The following is a 13,205-nucleotide window of genomic DNA, read 5'->3' on the forward strand; positions in this document are numbered from 1 at the left end:
CATTAAGGGGTTAACCAAGGCCAGGAGTCGCTGACCTTCCCCCTCCCCTGAGACTGAATTATCTCTCGGTAAGGAACACACACACACACCCACACACACACACCGATAATGAAGATGTGGTTGCACGGCCGCTATATTTCGCCATTCAAGAATGTTATGACGGGAATTTCACCAGTGCTATCACCATCAGAGCCGAGTAAGGGACAAATGAGACTACCCATGCAGTGATTTTATGCAAGACTGGTCAGATGCTCGCCAAAACAAAATTTGATACCTTCAGGCTTTGTTACACAGCAAAAAAAAAATAATTGGTGAGGGCCACACGACACTTTCATGGGAAGACGTATTGTCTAAGTCCCGCTGCAAGTGTACCGTGTTGAATTGCATTTTGAATAAGAAAGAAAGGCGTGTGAAATGTGTGAAAGGAAAAGACACTGCAGGCTTCAGGTGAGAAATTAGAAATATTAGCATATTTATTACAGCAACATGAAAGACATTAGAATGCCTACACCCTTTACAACAAGCCACGCAGAGGAAACTGGCATGGGGACAAATAAGCATCATACGGTGGCCAAAGAAAGAGAGAGAGAGAGAAGGAGGAGGAGGAGGAGGACAGGGAGAGATGGAGAGCTGAAAGTCTCAAATGAGAATCACTCATGAACGTTTACAATACAGAGCTGGTGGCAAATGGAAACAAACATTGTATTTGAGATCAAGCAAACCAGCCCACGTAGCTGAACCTTGACAGGCTGAAAAGTGACTGAAACCTGTGATTTGAGAGCTGAAACCAAAAGTTTGGTTATGACATGGTATTACACAATTTTCCATTATTTCCCAGGAAGTAAGTGATGTAGTTCCAACCTTGAAATTGAATGAGGCGTTTTGCACTCACCAAGAATTGTGTAACCAAAAATGTCAAATACCAAGCCATTCAAAGACGTAATTGGCAGATAAATTAACCAGTGCTGTCATTTTCCTCGTCAATTTTTACGGGTCATCGGCTTAAAGGTTTATGATAATAATTTCAGGACAAAATGACTTTCTTCTGCTCAAAGGAATCAAAGTGGCGTTGCTGTTGGAAAGGGAGCCTCTGGGTTGTTACAAAACCAGGGTGTTGATGTGAGGTCACCTATGAACACAGATAAATACTACCTGTATATACACTTTACTCTTAATATCGCCTCTATAGGACAACAGAAAAGAACAATAGCTCAGTAAATAAGGCATCTAAAAGGCCAGCGGTCAAGGGTAGTCCGCTAGAGTGAAATCATAGAGTTAGCAAGAGTAGAATGAACCATTTCTGACAAATTTGTATTATTATTCTTTTTTTTAAATCTGTGGCTTATGTCGCAACATAGTTAAGTGGTTTGACAAGACGAAATGCATCTCTTCGACTATAAATTCTCAGCATCTCAACATATTAACCCTGCCATATATTTACCAGGTCTGAAGAAATGGGGCAGAAAAACACAAATTAAAAGCCTTATTAATGCTCGGCTGCCCTCTTTGGCTCAGTCCCAGCTGGCTCTCTGAGCGCCGCTCCCCAGTTAATAGCATGACATATGCTATGCTATATATGCAGTTTCAATGGCAACGATGGGACATGTCAAAGAACTGTAAATGTTAATTTGCTAAAAATGTGATGTCACCCAGTGGTTTGTTGTGGCTGGAAGCCTGTGGTTTGGAATTTGTTTGCGCCGCAATATTATATGGACAATAGGGAGGAGCTGGGGAGAAGCGATGGGTGCATCCGACTGAGAAGCATAGACCAGACATGCCAGTCGAGTCGGGAGTGATCCCAAACTTGCTCCATGAAGCTTATCTATTTAATTATGGAACAAAAAGACCATCATTTTCAAAAGGACCAACAGCACACTGTTGAGAAGAAGTGAATTTGGCTAAGGACATGATAATGTCTTGCGGAAAAAATGACTGAGCCGGCACCTAGCCACTTTCAGTGGCAATAAACTTTAAGCAACTTTCATGTTTGCTTCACTTTTCAGAACTGGTTGCTACGTCCATCTATACCAACGATGGTTTAACCTGTCAGGCCACAAACTACTGTAACCTAGTTAGCCAATTATACACTTGTTGACCATGGCAGTAATGCTCGCATACAAAGCTTACTGCAGCCCACATTAGAGCCGATAAGCATGTGATCCCTTCCTGGCACATATTTTCTCATGTTTTTGTTATGGAAAAGACTGAAACAAACACATCAGTGTCCTTCAAATTCTTTTCATGCTGGTCCTCTTACTCCATGCAGCTCGTGGAGAAATGCAAAGCTTGCCAGGCTTGCCGTGCACAAGTACCGTTGCTAAGCTAAGGGAAGGCATTAGAGAATGTTCTGGTAATTTAAGATACAGAAATTGGTGTTTGGTAGTTCTCTTATTTCGTGCCTCCTCCCTTCTTTTCCTGAAGAAGCGTTTTTAAAAAGCTGTGTTGTACGCAGAAACGGGGTTAAAAAGTGCGCATTATAACGGCCTAAGGTGGATATGCAAATGAAGCCAGTGCATCGATAAGTCCATTCTACTCATTCTAACGCTATTGTAGAAACTGCAGTCACTGTCACCTGTCAATCAAAGCTGAAGCTTTGCGCCATGCTACATTCCTTTGTTCAGACCAACGAACCACCTCCCTTCACTTTCCTCCTGTATGACTCGCCCCTGAACAAGTACTTCAGAAATCTCTTTTTCACAATAAAAGTACATCATCATCGTTATCATTACAAACATTCTAACATTGGAAATCAACACTGTACATATTTTACACTATGATACAATCATATATACTGTACTTTATGCCACTGTTGGTCCTATAGAGTACCACATATATTAAAACTGGGTTTGGGAATACACTTAGAGCAGGTTCAGTGTCAATAATACAGTGTACACTAGAGGGTCCCTTCAAATCTGCTTGTGTAATTCATGTGATAAGCAGCAGTTTTCCACGGATATGGAAAAACCAACACATTTATTTGCTTCTTGTTGTAAACATTGTTTGGTAGAGTTACATCATGGTTATTGGTTTGAAAACAGGGATGCTCGAAATAGGTTGGCATGAACAATAACAAGAAGGTGAGGCAGTACAATACACATATCTTTTTTTAAAGTAACATTTTACCCTCTTGTGGTGGCACAGCTGAAAACCAGCACTGTGTATATTTCATCTTGCTGAAAAGGGGTTCATTCCGATGCTCCTATTCATCAAGCAGACTATTTGGGAAACACAAAGCACTGTAATTATTATGACTGGCCTTGTGTAACCATCCAAGCATGGGACTTGATGACAGGAAAGCTTACAGTCGGAATGGTGGTATGTTGCCCAGATGAACATTTCAAGGTTACTGTACATGGCACAACACTGGAAAAACAAGTTATAAGTTCTTAACAGTGTCAACTCTATCATGACCTTTGCGTCACCTTTGCTCTACACAAAACACATTAACTTTCTTAAAACACCTGAAACATGGGAAGGCAAACTTTTGGGCTGAGATATTCCCAAGGACATTGCAATGAAACGTCCGTAACGGACAAAGCTGATTGAAAAAGACAGTGGAAGAGTAAAATTTTGTCTGCGCTTACTGCACTGTAAGCAGTTTCAGCCTTTTCCTTGCTTTCAGTTTCAAAGAACCGTGCAAATAGACTAGCAAACGTGCACTGGGTCTAGTTGCTATGGAAGTGTGTCTGAGAGCAGTCGCTGAGGAAGCCCTTCTCTGGTCAAATACACTATTTAAACCATACTTTCATCCTACACAGGCTAGGAAAATCTACATCCCTCTCTATCGCTAAAGGTCCAGTTTTTCTCTTCTCCTCTCCCCACACATTCATGTCATTCAGAATCTCGGCTCATTCATTGGCTTTCTGCACACAGAGAGCAATGGAAGGGGCCAGACACGGACTAGGTAATAACTCCTGTTAAGGTTGAGCAATATAAACCTCACCACCGATACAAACGTTAGGTCCAGCTCTACAGTTGTGGGACACACAGCCCATATAAACATATATCTACACATATACATATCTTCTGACCCTTTTTAAACTCTTCGAGGTGAACAAAAATGACAGTAGAAACCAACTGTACACCTCACAGACAGTGATGATAATTATATTCTAAATTTTTTTTGTCATTTCTTTTGTTAAAAGTCTTTTTTTTTCTGCTTTTGTTGAGCTGATATGGCGTGAAATGGTCTGGGTTGCACTGTTGTGACCTTGTTGTTGGAAATGTGTCTCAGTTGCTCCATTAAGGTGATTGTGTTGCTCGGGACTCTTGAGTGCTAAAGCCAGTGGTGCCCATCGAGGATGGGAAGAATAGGTGAACTGCGAGAAGGTGAAGGAGTCAAGCGTCCATGTTGTCTCCATCTCAGTGTGTCTCAAAAGTCAATGGAGGCCACAACACAGAGTATCCATTACAACTCCATTTCTGAGGGGAAACTCTTCGACAGGAGTATCCCGTTTGAGTCTAGCTCACCACATGTTTGTATGGAAACTGTTATACTTGGACGTGCGTCCCCTGGGTCTGCAGGGCCTGCGCGCTGGACAAAATCTTCTTCTGGTGGCCGGCCAGGCTTACTCCCATCTTAGCCAATTCACTGCACAGAAAACAGAAATAAACAAAAAATGTTAAAATACTCGTTTTAGAAAAGACGATAAAGTGTCAAGCAGCTGCTAAATCTCCATCTCCATCTCCAAGATACTTGTGTACATGACTGTCTTTAATTTTGAATGACACCGAAGTGGAATGTAATGCATCTCTTACTGACAATCTTGACCTTTTGAGAGTTTCATTTAACATGGATGAGACACCACCCGTCTGTACCTGACACTGATGTAGAGGATAGAGTCCAAGCTGACATATCCAGCACTGGAAAAGTTCTCCTTATACTGGCCCATGTTGATGGCCTGCAACCACTCATCCACTGTGCTCACACTGAACTCTGGGGTGGACGGGTCCTCCCTGCTGGGATGTAAAGCACACTCACAACTCAATAAAGTTTTGGCCGGTTGAGTGGCTAAATAAGTTTCTTTTACTAGTCCTGAAGTCAGTTTTTATCTCCTCGGTACAGGTATTGAAGATTACTCTGCCTGGGCATTCGTAAAAAATTGCAAAACTCGTGAGTTAATACTTATTTTTGATGCTAGATCTGAATCTTATTAATTCTGCAACAGTCGCAGAGAGACGGCCTCAAATCCAGACTGAAAAACAAAAACTCTAAACTTTAAACCTAGCCATTAGTGGCTAAGTAGGATTAATGGTTCATCAGCTATTACTCCTTCTCCCTGGCACAAGTGGATTTACTTTCGGGAGCCCTTTGACTTGTTTGCTTGCTTCCTAGTATATATTGTTATAAATGATCTGTGTGTTCATGAATCTTCGTGCTCAGACTGAGAAGAATACACATAGTGCAGCTGTGCATGTCTTTGTCTCTTAGACTGTTTTTCTACTCACATTGTTCATTGAGTGAGCTGTGCATAGAGCCTTGTTAGCAGTACTTTTGAGCCCCTGTCCCTTTTACTGTTGTGTTGGGATTAGTTACTTTTTCCTGTCTAAAGTGTCAGTATGTGAGAGGGACGGAAACGTCTGTATGCCGGTCTGAGGATCAGCTAAATGCCTCAAGAGTAAAATGTAAATGTAAAACTAACGATATTCTGCAGATGCATGCAATACACCTGGGGAGTCTACACCGAATCTGAGTCTGTGCATATACCGGCCCACACCTTTAAAGCCTGATACCCTATCACCTCGCAAGTATTACTTAGTTTAGAAAAGGTTTAAATGGGATTTTATAGGAATAATGACATTTCTGAAAACAATTATCAGCACCAACAAAATGGAATTGCATTGATGTCCTGTAATCCACATGTGTGAAGTTTTTTAGAGTAGTAACTTTCTCCCACTGACCATACTGAGCTGTTGGCCAGCTCTCTGAGGCTGGCAGGGTTTCTGATGAGCTTGTCCAGGATCGTGACAATCTGTCCAAACTTTGGCCTGTCGCTGCGCCCCTTCTCCCAGCAGTCCAGCATGAGCTGATGCAACACCACGGGACAATCCATAGGGGCGGGAAGACGGTAGCCCTCATCTATTGCTTTGATCACCTATGAGAAAGAGAGAGAGAGATTCTGTGATCAATGCTAGACGGGGAAAATAAAATGTCAGCGCAAATTCGATATCACGTTTAAGAACTGTGCTGTAGATTTTAGATTTGCAGATGTTGTATGAGTGAACTGTAGCCGTTTACGCTGCATCTGAGACATGATGTGTTGGTGACTCACATCCTGATTGGACATCTCCCAGTAGGGTCTCTCTCCGTATGAAATCACCTCCCACATGACGATACCGTAGCTCCACACATCACTGGCTGAGGTGAACTTCCTGTAGGCTATGGCCTCTGGGGCCGTCCATCTGATGGGAATCTTCCCTCCCTGCAAGTGATTCACAACACACATTTATTCATACACAGAATTTGTCACCCTGAATTTGCTGCTTTGCGCTGTTTTTAATAGCATAAATACTTATTGTATTAGTTGGTCTCTGGCTAAGTGCTGTAATAAATCAGAGTAGAGCAGAAATGGCAAAACGTATTATGAAATGGTGGCTGCAGATAAACCTGCTGCACTGCCACCTTTAATACAAGAAGCAGGTGAGGTTATGCACCCTAACAAACAAGCGCTCCTTTCTAATATCCCCACAATACAGTTTGCACTAGAGTTTGTTCTTGCACCTGTCTTTCTTCTGCCATCAGTTTTTTTTATTTCTTTTTTTCATGCTTCCCTAGCCTTCGTTGTTGACGCACGGATCAAAGGGATTCCATATGGCCCGCTGTATAGAGACAATAGGCGGTAAGATACCTCCGCCCTCTCTCTTTCACTCTAATACACACAGACACACACACACACACACATCACACCTCTATAGGCTCGCTTCAGCTCTTTAACATGCGGCAGCTGCCTCTGCACCACCTAGCATTCCCCATCTCTGCTTGGTCAAAGTCAAATAAAAGACAAAGCTGCCAAGTCACTCGACACTGTACTTTTGTTTCCACCACCCCCTGTCCACCCCTACCCCATCTTCTTTTTTTTTCTCTTAACTGCTCTCGCTGGATCTGTCTCCTGTCTTTCCCCATTCTCTCTCTCTCTCTCTCTCTCTCTCTGTCTTTCTTCCAGCCTCCCTGGATCTTCGTCTTATTTGATATCCACTCCTCTCTCTCTGTCTCTTCCCCATCTCCGCCTCGGCCTCTGCTACCCAACCCCCCCCCCCCCCCCCCCTTTCCTCCTCCTCCCCCAATGCCTGCAGCTCTCCATCTAGGTCTCCTGACATCAGTGGGAGTTTGTGTGTGATTGCAATAGAGCAGTCAGCGGCTGATACACTCCTCCCCGGGCAATGCTAATGCCATATTAAAAATAACATCCCCAACACTTCCTATGAATATGAATAATGCCGTCTCCTTGTGGACATTTTAGATGAGTTACTCCACAGCGGTTTAACTCACTGACGTTTGACTTTCTTCATTCTCTCTGTGAGAGGATGCTGATGTTAACAAAGACTTCTTTGACTTGACTGCATACTGACAAAAATATTAAAAAGAGGAGACGTGCGAGTGTACGTGCTCTTCTTGTGTATGAATTTATTTTGTGAAAGCGGAGGCCTGACGCGAAACTGTTCAGAAAACTGTCTTCAAGTAGCATTTACACTTTACAGTATGTGACATTCCCCTCTGTTCCCTAGGACACGACACATGGCATGGCAATTATTCTTTGCTTCCTGTTTTGTTTTAAAATTCTCCCCTCTCCTTTCAAGTACTTTGGTTTCTGCCTTGTTTTGTTTCCTGTCTGTGAGATTGCCTGTCCCTCCCCTATTAGTCTCGCCTGTTCCTCATTAGCCTCCCTACAGTAGTGTATTTAGTTATGCGTTCCCCTCTCACCGTGACTATGTTTGCATGTACACTAGTATTCCACTTTCAATCTGAATTATAGCGCAGCCAGAACAAAAATGCCTTGATGAAGGTTACGTGTTCCTGGGAGGGACAGAAACTGCGGTGCCAGCAAAACACAGAGTTGTTCAAGAGAGTTTGAAAAAAAATTAACAAAGCCGGAATAGATGTGGGGGGTGTCACTGAAAACATGGGACAACTTCCTCTATCTGTCTTAAACTCAAGAAAGTGTTGTCAAGAAAGTTGGGGAAAATACTTCTTCTCCTATTATAGTTCCAGCAGATGCAACACTTGTCTTGGTGCCTGTAAGCACATCTATCTCTTGTCAGATCATATTATTTAGAATCCATGTTAAGTTGGAATCAGAATGATTTCAGTCCATGTAAACGTAGCCAGTGACAGTTCATATTTGTACCCTGTCCTGTATAAGTCTTTATCCTTGTGTAATGTCTTGCTATTTCTTATCTTTGATCATTTGTTTGTTTGAACTTTCCCTTTGATTCCTCCCTGTTGAATACTGTTGCCTATCTTCTGTCTGACTCCCTGAAACTTTTTGCAAAAGACTTTTGGTTTTTGATCTTGAACCTGTCTTACTCGTCTGCTGATTTACCAGTTGTTCCACAACAAAATACACAGAGGCATCACTGTTCGGTCTATTCAGGTCAATCACTTTTTGGACCTGGTCTAATTATCTGCAGATATATTTCGTTAACAGCCTCTGGCTGCTCTTTGAAGCAATTCTCTTTCTTTGAAACTTAATTCATGCACATGGTTCAAGTAGGTTTTCCACCAGTCTGTTTTGGTTCAAGTACAATAACAAAGAGGTCAACTGGCAAATGAACTGTATTTGAAGACATTTATTTATGACAGCTGCAGATTGTGAGAGTATGTCTTACCCTTGTAGTGTAGGCGGCCTCTGGGTCGTCCTCCAGAACTCGGCTCAGGCCAAAATCAGACACCTTGCACACCAGGTTGCTGTTGACCAGGATGTTTCGAGCTGCCAGGTCTCTGTGAACGTAGCTCATGTCTGACAGGTACTTCATACCGGAGGCGATGCCGCGCAGCATGCCGACCAGCTGGATCACTGTGAACTGGCCGTCATGTTTCTGGATTGAGGGACAAGGATGAGAGACAAATTAATACACACAACATACAGTAAGAGTTAAAGTTGACATCAAGCTGCAAAGCTGCCAGAGCGATTAGAGTTGGGTCCTTTAACAACTTCAGCTGGAAGTGAAGGTTTAAGCCAGGATTCAATCATCCGTGATGGCAGCAATCCACACTGTGAACCTCTCTGAGCTCCTCCGAACCCCGCGCTTTGACCTCCTCTTGGAGGGTGGCAAGCAAAAGATGAATTCCTCCTTCCAGGGATCAATGGGGGATCACAAAAAAATCCTACTTGCAGAGGATTGGATCTGACAGTGCAGACAAAACTTTCCTCTCTAACCCTGACCGCGTGCCCATGCAGAGCTCGCTGGATTTCAGTTTTGAGCTGTCTTTGGCAGAGAGCGGAGCCTGTTGATCGATGACAGTCCAACTCACCTTCCTCTGCCAATTATTTCTGCCCTGGGCCAACTGTCCCCTTTAAAAAGCCATTCACGTTATCAGTCACCCTCTCTCCTTTATATCATCTCTCCTTCCTCAGCCTCTTTGTTCTCTCCATCCATCTCTGTCTCTCCTCAGTCTCTGTCTCAGTGAGAGAGAGAGAGAGAGAGAGAGAGAGAAGTCTGTGATACTTTGATTCAGTCTCCATCTATCTTTCTATCTTCCTTCATTATGGAATTAGAACGCTGCCATAAATTGTGCGCGCGCAATGAGACACGCGCGAGCGCAAATCAAACATCCGCGCGCGCAATGAGACTCGCGCGAGCGCAAATCAAACATCCGCGCGCGCATTTTTACCCCCCGAGCGCTTTTCCAAGCACTCGCGAGCTATTTTGTAGCTCGCGCGCGCGCAGAGTCCGCTCGCAAAACTTTCCCCTGCTCGCTCGCGAAACTCTCCTCTCCTCGCGCGGAAAACTGTCCCCTGCTCGCGCGCGAGTTATTTCTTTTAGTGGGCGTTTTTGTCAGTGAGGGGGACGGGCCTGGGGGCATGCCAATCACCATTGTATCCCCGAATATAATTGGTTGAGCGTATTGGCCAGTTGAACAGCAGGGTACGGCAACACTACTAGGACAAACGGGACAAACCACACTTATTCACACTCCAGAACAGAAGGTGGCGGTAATGCACCAAAAAGCTGGTTGCCGAACCGCCATTCAGGTAACGTCAAAGACAGTACCCTGCAAACATTTCATCAACCTTGACGGCAGGTCTAAGGGGCGACCTCTAGCGTGAAACGAGTTTAAAATAGGTCTAGGTCGCGCTTCGACCACAAACCAACTTGATGAAAAAAATAAATGTAGGTCTAGGTTGCACCTCGACCACAAACCAACTAGAAGAAAAAATTAAATTATACAACCAATCGGGTGAGCCCTTCTAGCCAATCAGAGGCGGAAAGGGCGGGACCTTCTACTCCAAACCTGGCAGCGGAACGACTGCAGAGAAGCAAGTACGGCACGTACCGAACAGTTTTTTCGGTAAGTTCGTTGACATAAAACATTAGAGACGGTTTATATGTGTTCATTATCATAGACTGTAGGTTCATATTGCAACTTTCTGTGTTTTAAAAAGTGTCATTGACCGACCGTGCGTTATGTGTTTAACTGTCGAGTGGATTTCAAGCTAGCTGCTCACTCGGCTAACATGAAACAGGGCTCTTCAGTGTGCTTTCTGTCTAATATTCTGATATTTTTGGACTATTGGAGTTTAGAAATCCAGACATAAATCAGTGAAGCACTTATACAGACGAGCTGACATGGAGGTGTCCAGAAAATGCATTTTTTTCCCCAAGATAATTTGAAAATGTTAATTTATCTTCATTAAAAAACAAACAAACAAAAAAAACAATAGTAGCCTAATCTATTGATTAGCTGTTAAAATGTTAATATTCAGTGGATTGTGAACATAAAAATTTGACTCCCAATGCAATGCCTAATTGTCTGCTTTGTTAATCAACAATGTTTCTTCTGTTTAAGATCATGTAATGTTTTTATTTTATCATTATCTGGGACTTTTTGGCCTATGTAAATATAACCAAAAAGCAATTTATGTCTGTTTCATGACTTAACATTCATGTGATGTATGTAGTATGTACGTAGGTGAATTAGATGGTAAAACGGTGTATAATTTTCCAAGATGTGTTTAAGAATTGTTAAGTAATATACTTCAAATGTTTTTCCAGCTTCACATGACAGAGTGAGGATCTCCACTCCAGGTGAAGGAGCCATTGATAGGAGGGAGAGGGGTCCAGAGGAGATCGTGATCGCCTACAAAGTGTTTTTCAACTGTGTGGGTGTTTTTATGTTTATTGCACATACAGCTAAAAATAAAAGAGACCACTGCTGCGATTAAATTGGGATTATTCCACTAATGTTGATTTCTAAACTCCTCCTAAGTTTGAAAAGTAGTGTTGTGTTCTAAAATGAATATGAACCTGTTTTCTTTGCATTATACAACGTCTGAAAACACCAGAATTGTTTTGTCATTTTGACCTGTTGCCATTTTCTGCAAATACATGTTCTAAATGATAATATTTTTTTTTCCAATTTGGGAGAAATTTTGTCAGTAGGTTATAGAATGAAACAAAACTGTTCATTTTACTCAAACACATAGCTATGAATAGTAAAACCAGAGGAACTGATCATTTTGAAGTGGTGTCTTAACTTTTTCCAGAGCTGTATGTGTAAGAATCATGTTGGTCTGATTAGTTTTTAGTTTTTCAAGTGTTCTGATTGTTTGTGTAATAAAACTTTAAAGAAATTGCACTTTTGTGTTGTCAAACTTATAATTTCCCCCCAAAGGTAGGTTCTGTTAATACATTGTATTTATATAAATGTGTTAATTTATAGCAAAAAATATTTTTAATATCATTTATTATTCATTAAATGTATTATCTATATGTAAACACTAATTGTTACAGTTAATCAGTCAGTTTGAACAGATAACATTTCGACGTTGAACAAACGTTAAAACGACGTCGAGACCTAGACGCAGCCAGGGGCTTTAAAAGTAATGCTGAAATGAAGGTTGAAAAGACGTCAGATCGCAACGTCAACATCATCTCTACCTGCATTTGTCAACCTCTTTTTAACTCCACTTCACTGCAGAAACAACATCTAAAACTCGACACATACAGCTGTAAATATATATATATCAGAATATTTACACTGGATCGTTTTTAGAAGGTGAATAATGCGCGCTTAGAAGACATCTGTGTTACAACGGGACGTTGTTTATGACCGTTAAAAAGACGTCGAGGTTGCAACGCGACGTCGTTTCAATTTGCATTTCAGCATTACTTTTAGACCTCCTGGCGACGTGTACGTTTAGACGTTGTTTCAACGTTTATTAGACGTCGAAATGTTTGCAGGGTTGTGTCTCTTAAAATGAGTGTCCATGGGCATCTTTGCCTTAATAAGATTTTAATAAGAAATAGCCTACTATATTTTGACACACATCTGCATCTGGACCATACGTCTATATGCTGCTCTCATAAAGAGAGTTGCTGACGCCTATATAAACTACAGGCCTTCTATCTTTTTTATTTTTAGGATTTTTTAACATTACGTTTATAATTTTCAGGGAGAAAGAAGAAGTCTAAATCGAGAATATGAACAAAACAGTTTTACCAAAATAAAAAATGTCGTTGTGCAACAGAATCCAAGTTACAAAAAATGATCAGCATTTTATCAGATTAATGTCGACGATGGAGGGAAGGAAAGACAGCACTCAGTCAAACATACTGAAGTTCATTGCTCTGTGTGACATTTTGCAAACTTTCAAGTCAAGACACCAAATCACAATACATGTCATTCAGGCATTCGGGGCTGTGTGGCTTGTCCCGTTTGTCCTAGTAGTGTTGCCGTACCCTGCTGTTCAACTGGCCAATACGCTCAACCAATTATATTCGGGGATACAATGTTGATTGGCATGCCCCCAGGCCCGTCCCCCTCACTGACAAAAACGCCCACTAAAAGAAATAACTCGCGCGCGAGCAGGGGACAGTTTTCCGCGCGAGGAGAGGAGAGTTTCGCGAGCGAGCAGGGGAAAGTTTTGCGAGCGGACTCTGCGCGCGCGCGAGCTACAAAATAGCTCGCGAGTGCTTGGAAAAGCGCTCGGGGGGTAAAAATGCGCGCGCGGATGTTTGATTTGCGCTCGCGCGAGTCTCATTGC

At 42.3% G+C, this 13,205-nt stretch overlaps 1 protein-coding gene across 1 annotated transcript in view; it reads right to left on the bottom strand.

The window, feature by feature from the left end:
- Window positions 1-448: 448 nt before the first annotated feature.
- LOC311489625 (ephrin type-A receptor 3-like) overlaps window positions 449-13,205 on the bottom strand; it is a gene marked incomplete at its 5' end in the record, with an annotated part of 87,560 nt that continues 74,803 nt past the window's right edge. Inside the window, 5 exons of the mRNA XM_084546787.1 lie at window positions 449-4,591; window positions 4,819-5,029; window positions 5,861-6,095; window positions 6,273-6,422; window positions 8,827-9,036. Of these exons, the coding sequence (XP_084402913.1) occupies window positions 4,492-4,591; window positions 4,819-5,029; window positions 5,861-6,095; window positions 6,273-6,422; window positions 8,827-9,036 (906 nt within the window). The 3' untranslated portion in view covers window positions 449-4,491. The remainder of the gene's footprint in view (window positions 4,592-4,818; window positions 5,030-5,860; window positions 6,096-6,272; window positions 6,423-8,826; window positions 9,037-13,205) is intronic.

Source organism: Chelon labrosus, assembly GCF_963514085.1.
Source record: "Chelon labrosus genome assembly, chromosome: 6".
NCBI lineage: Eukaryota > Metazoa > Chordata > Actinopteri > Mugiliformes > Mugilidae > Chelon > Chelon labrosus.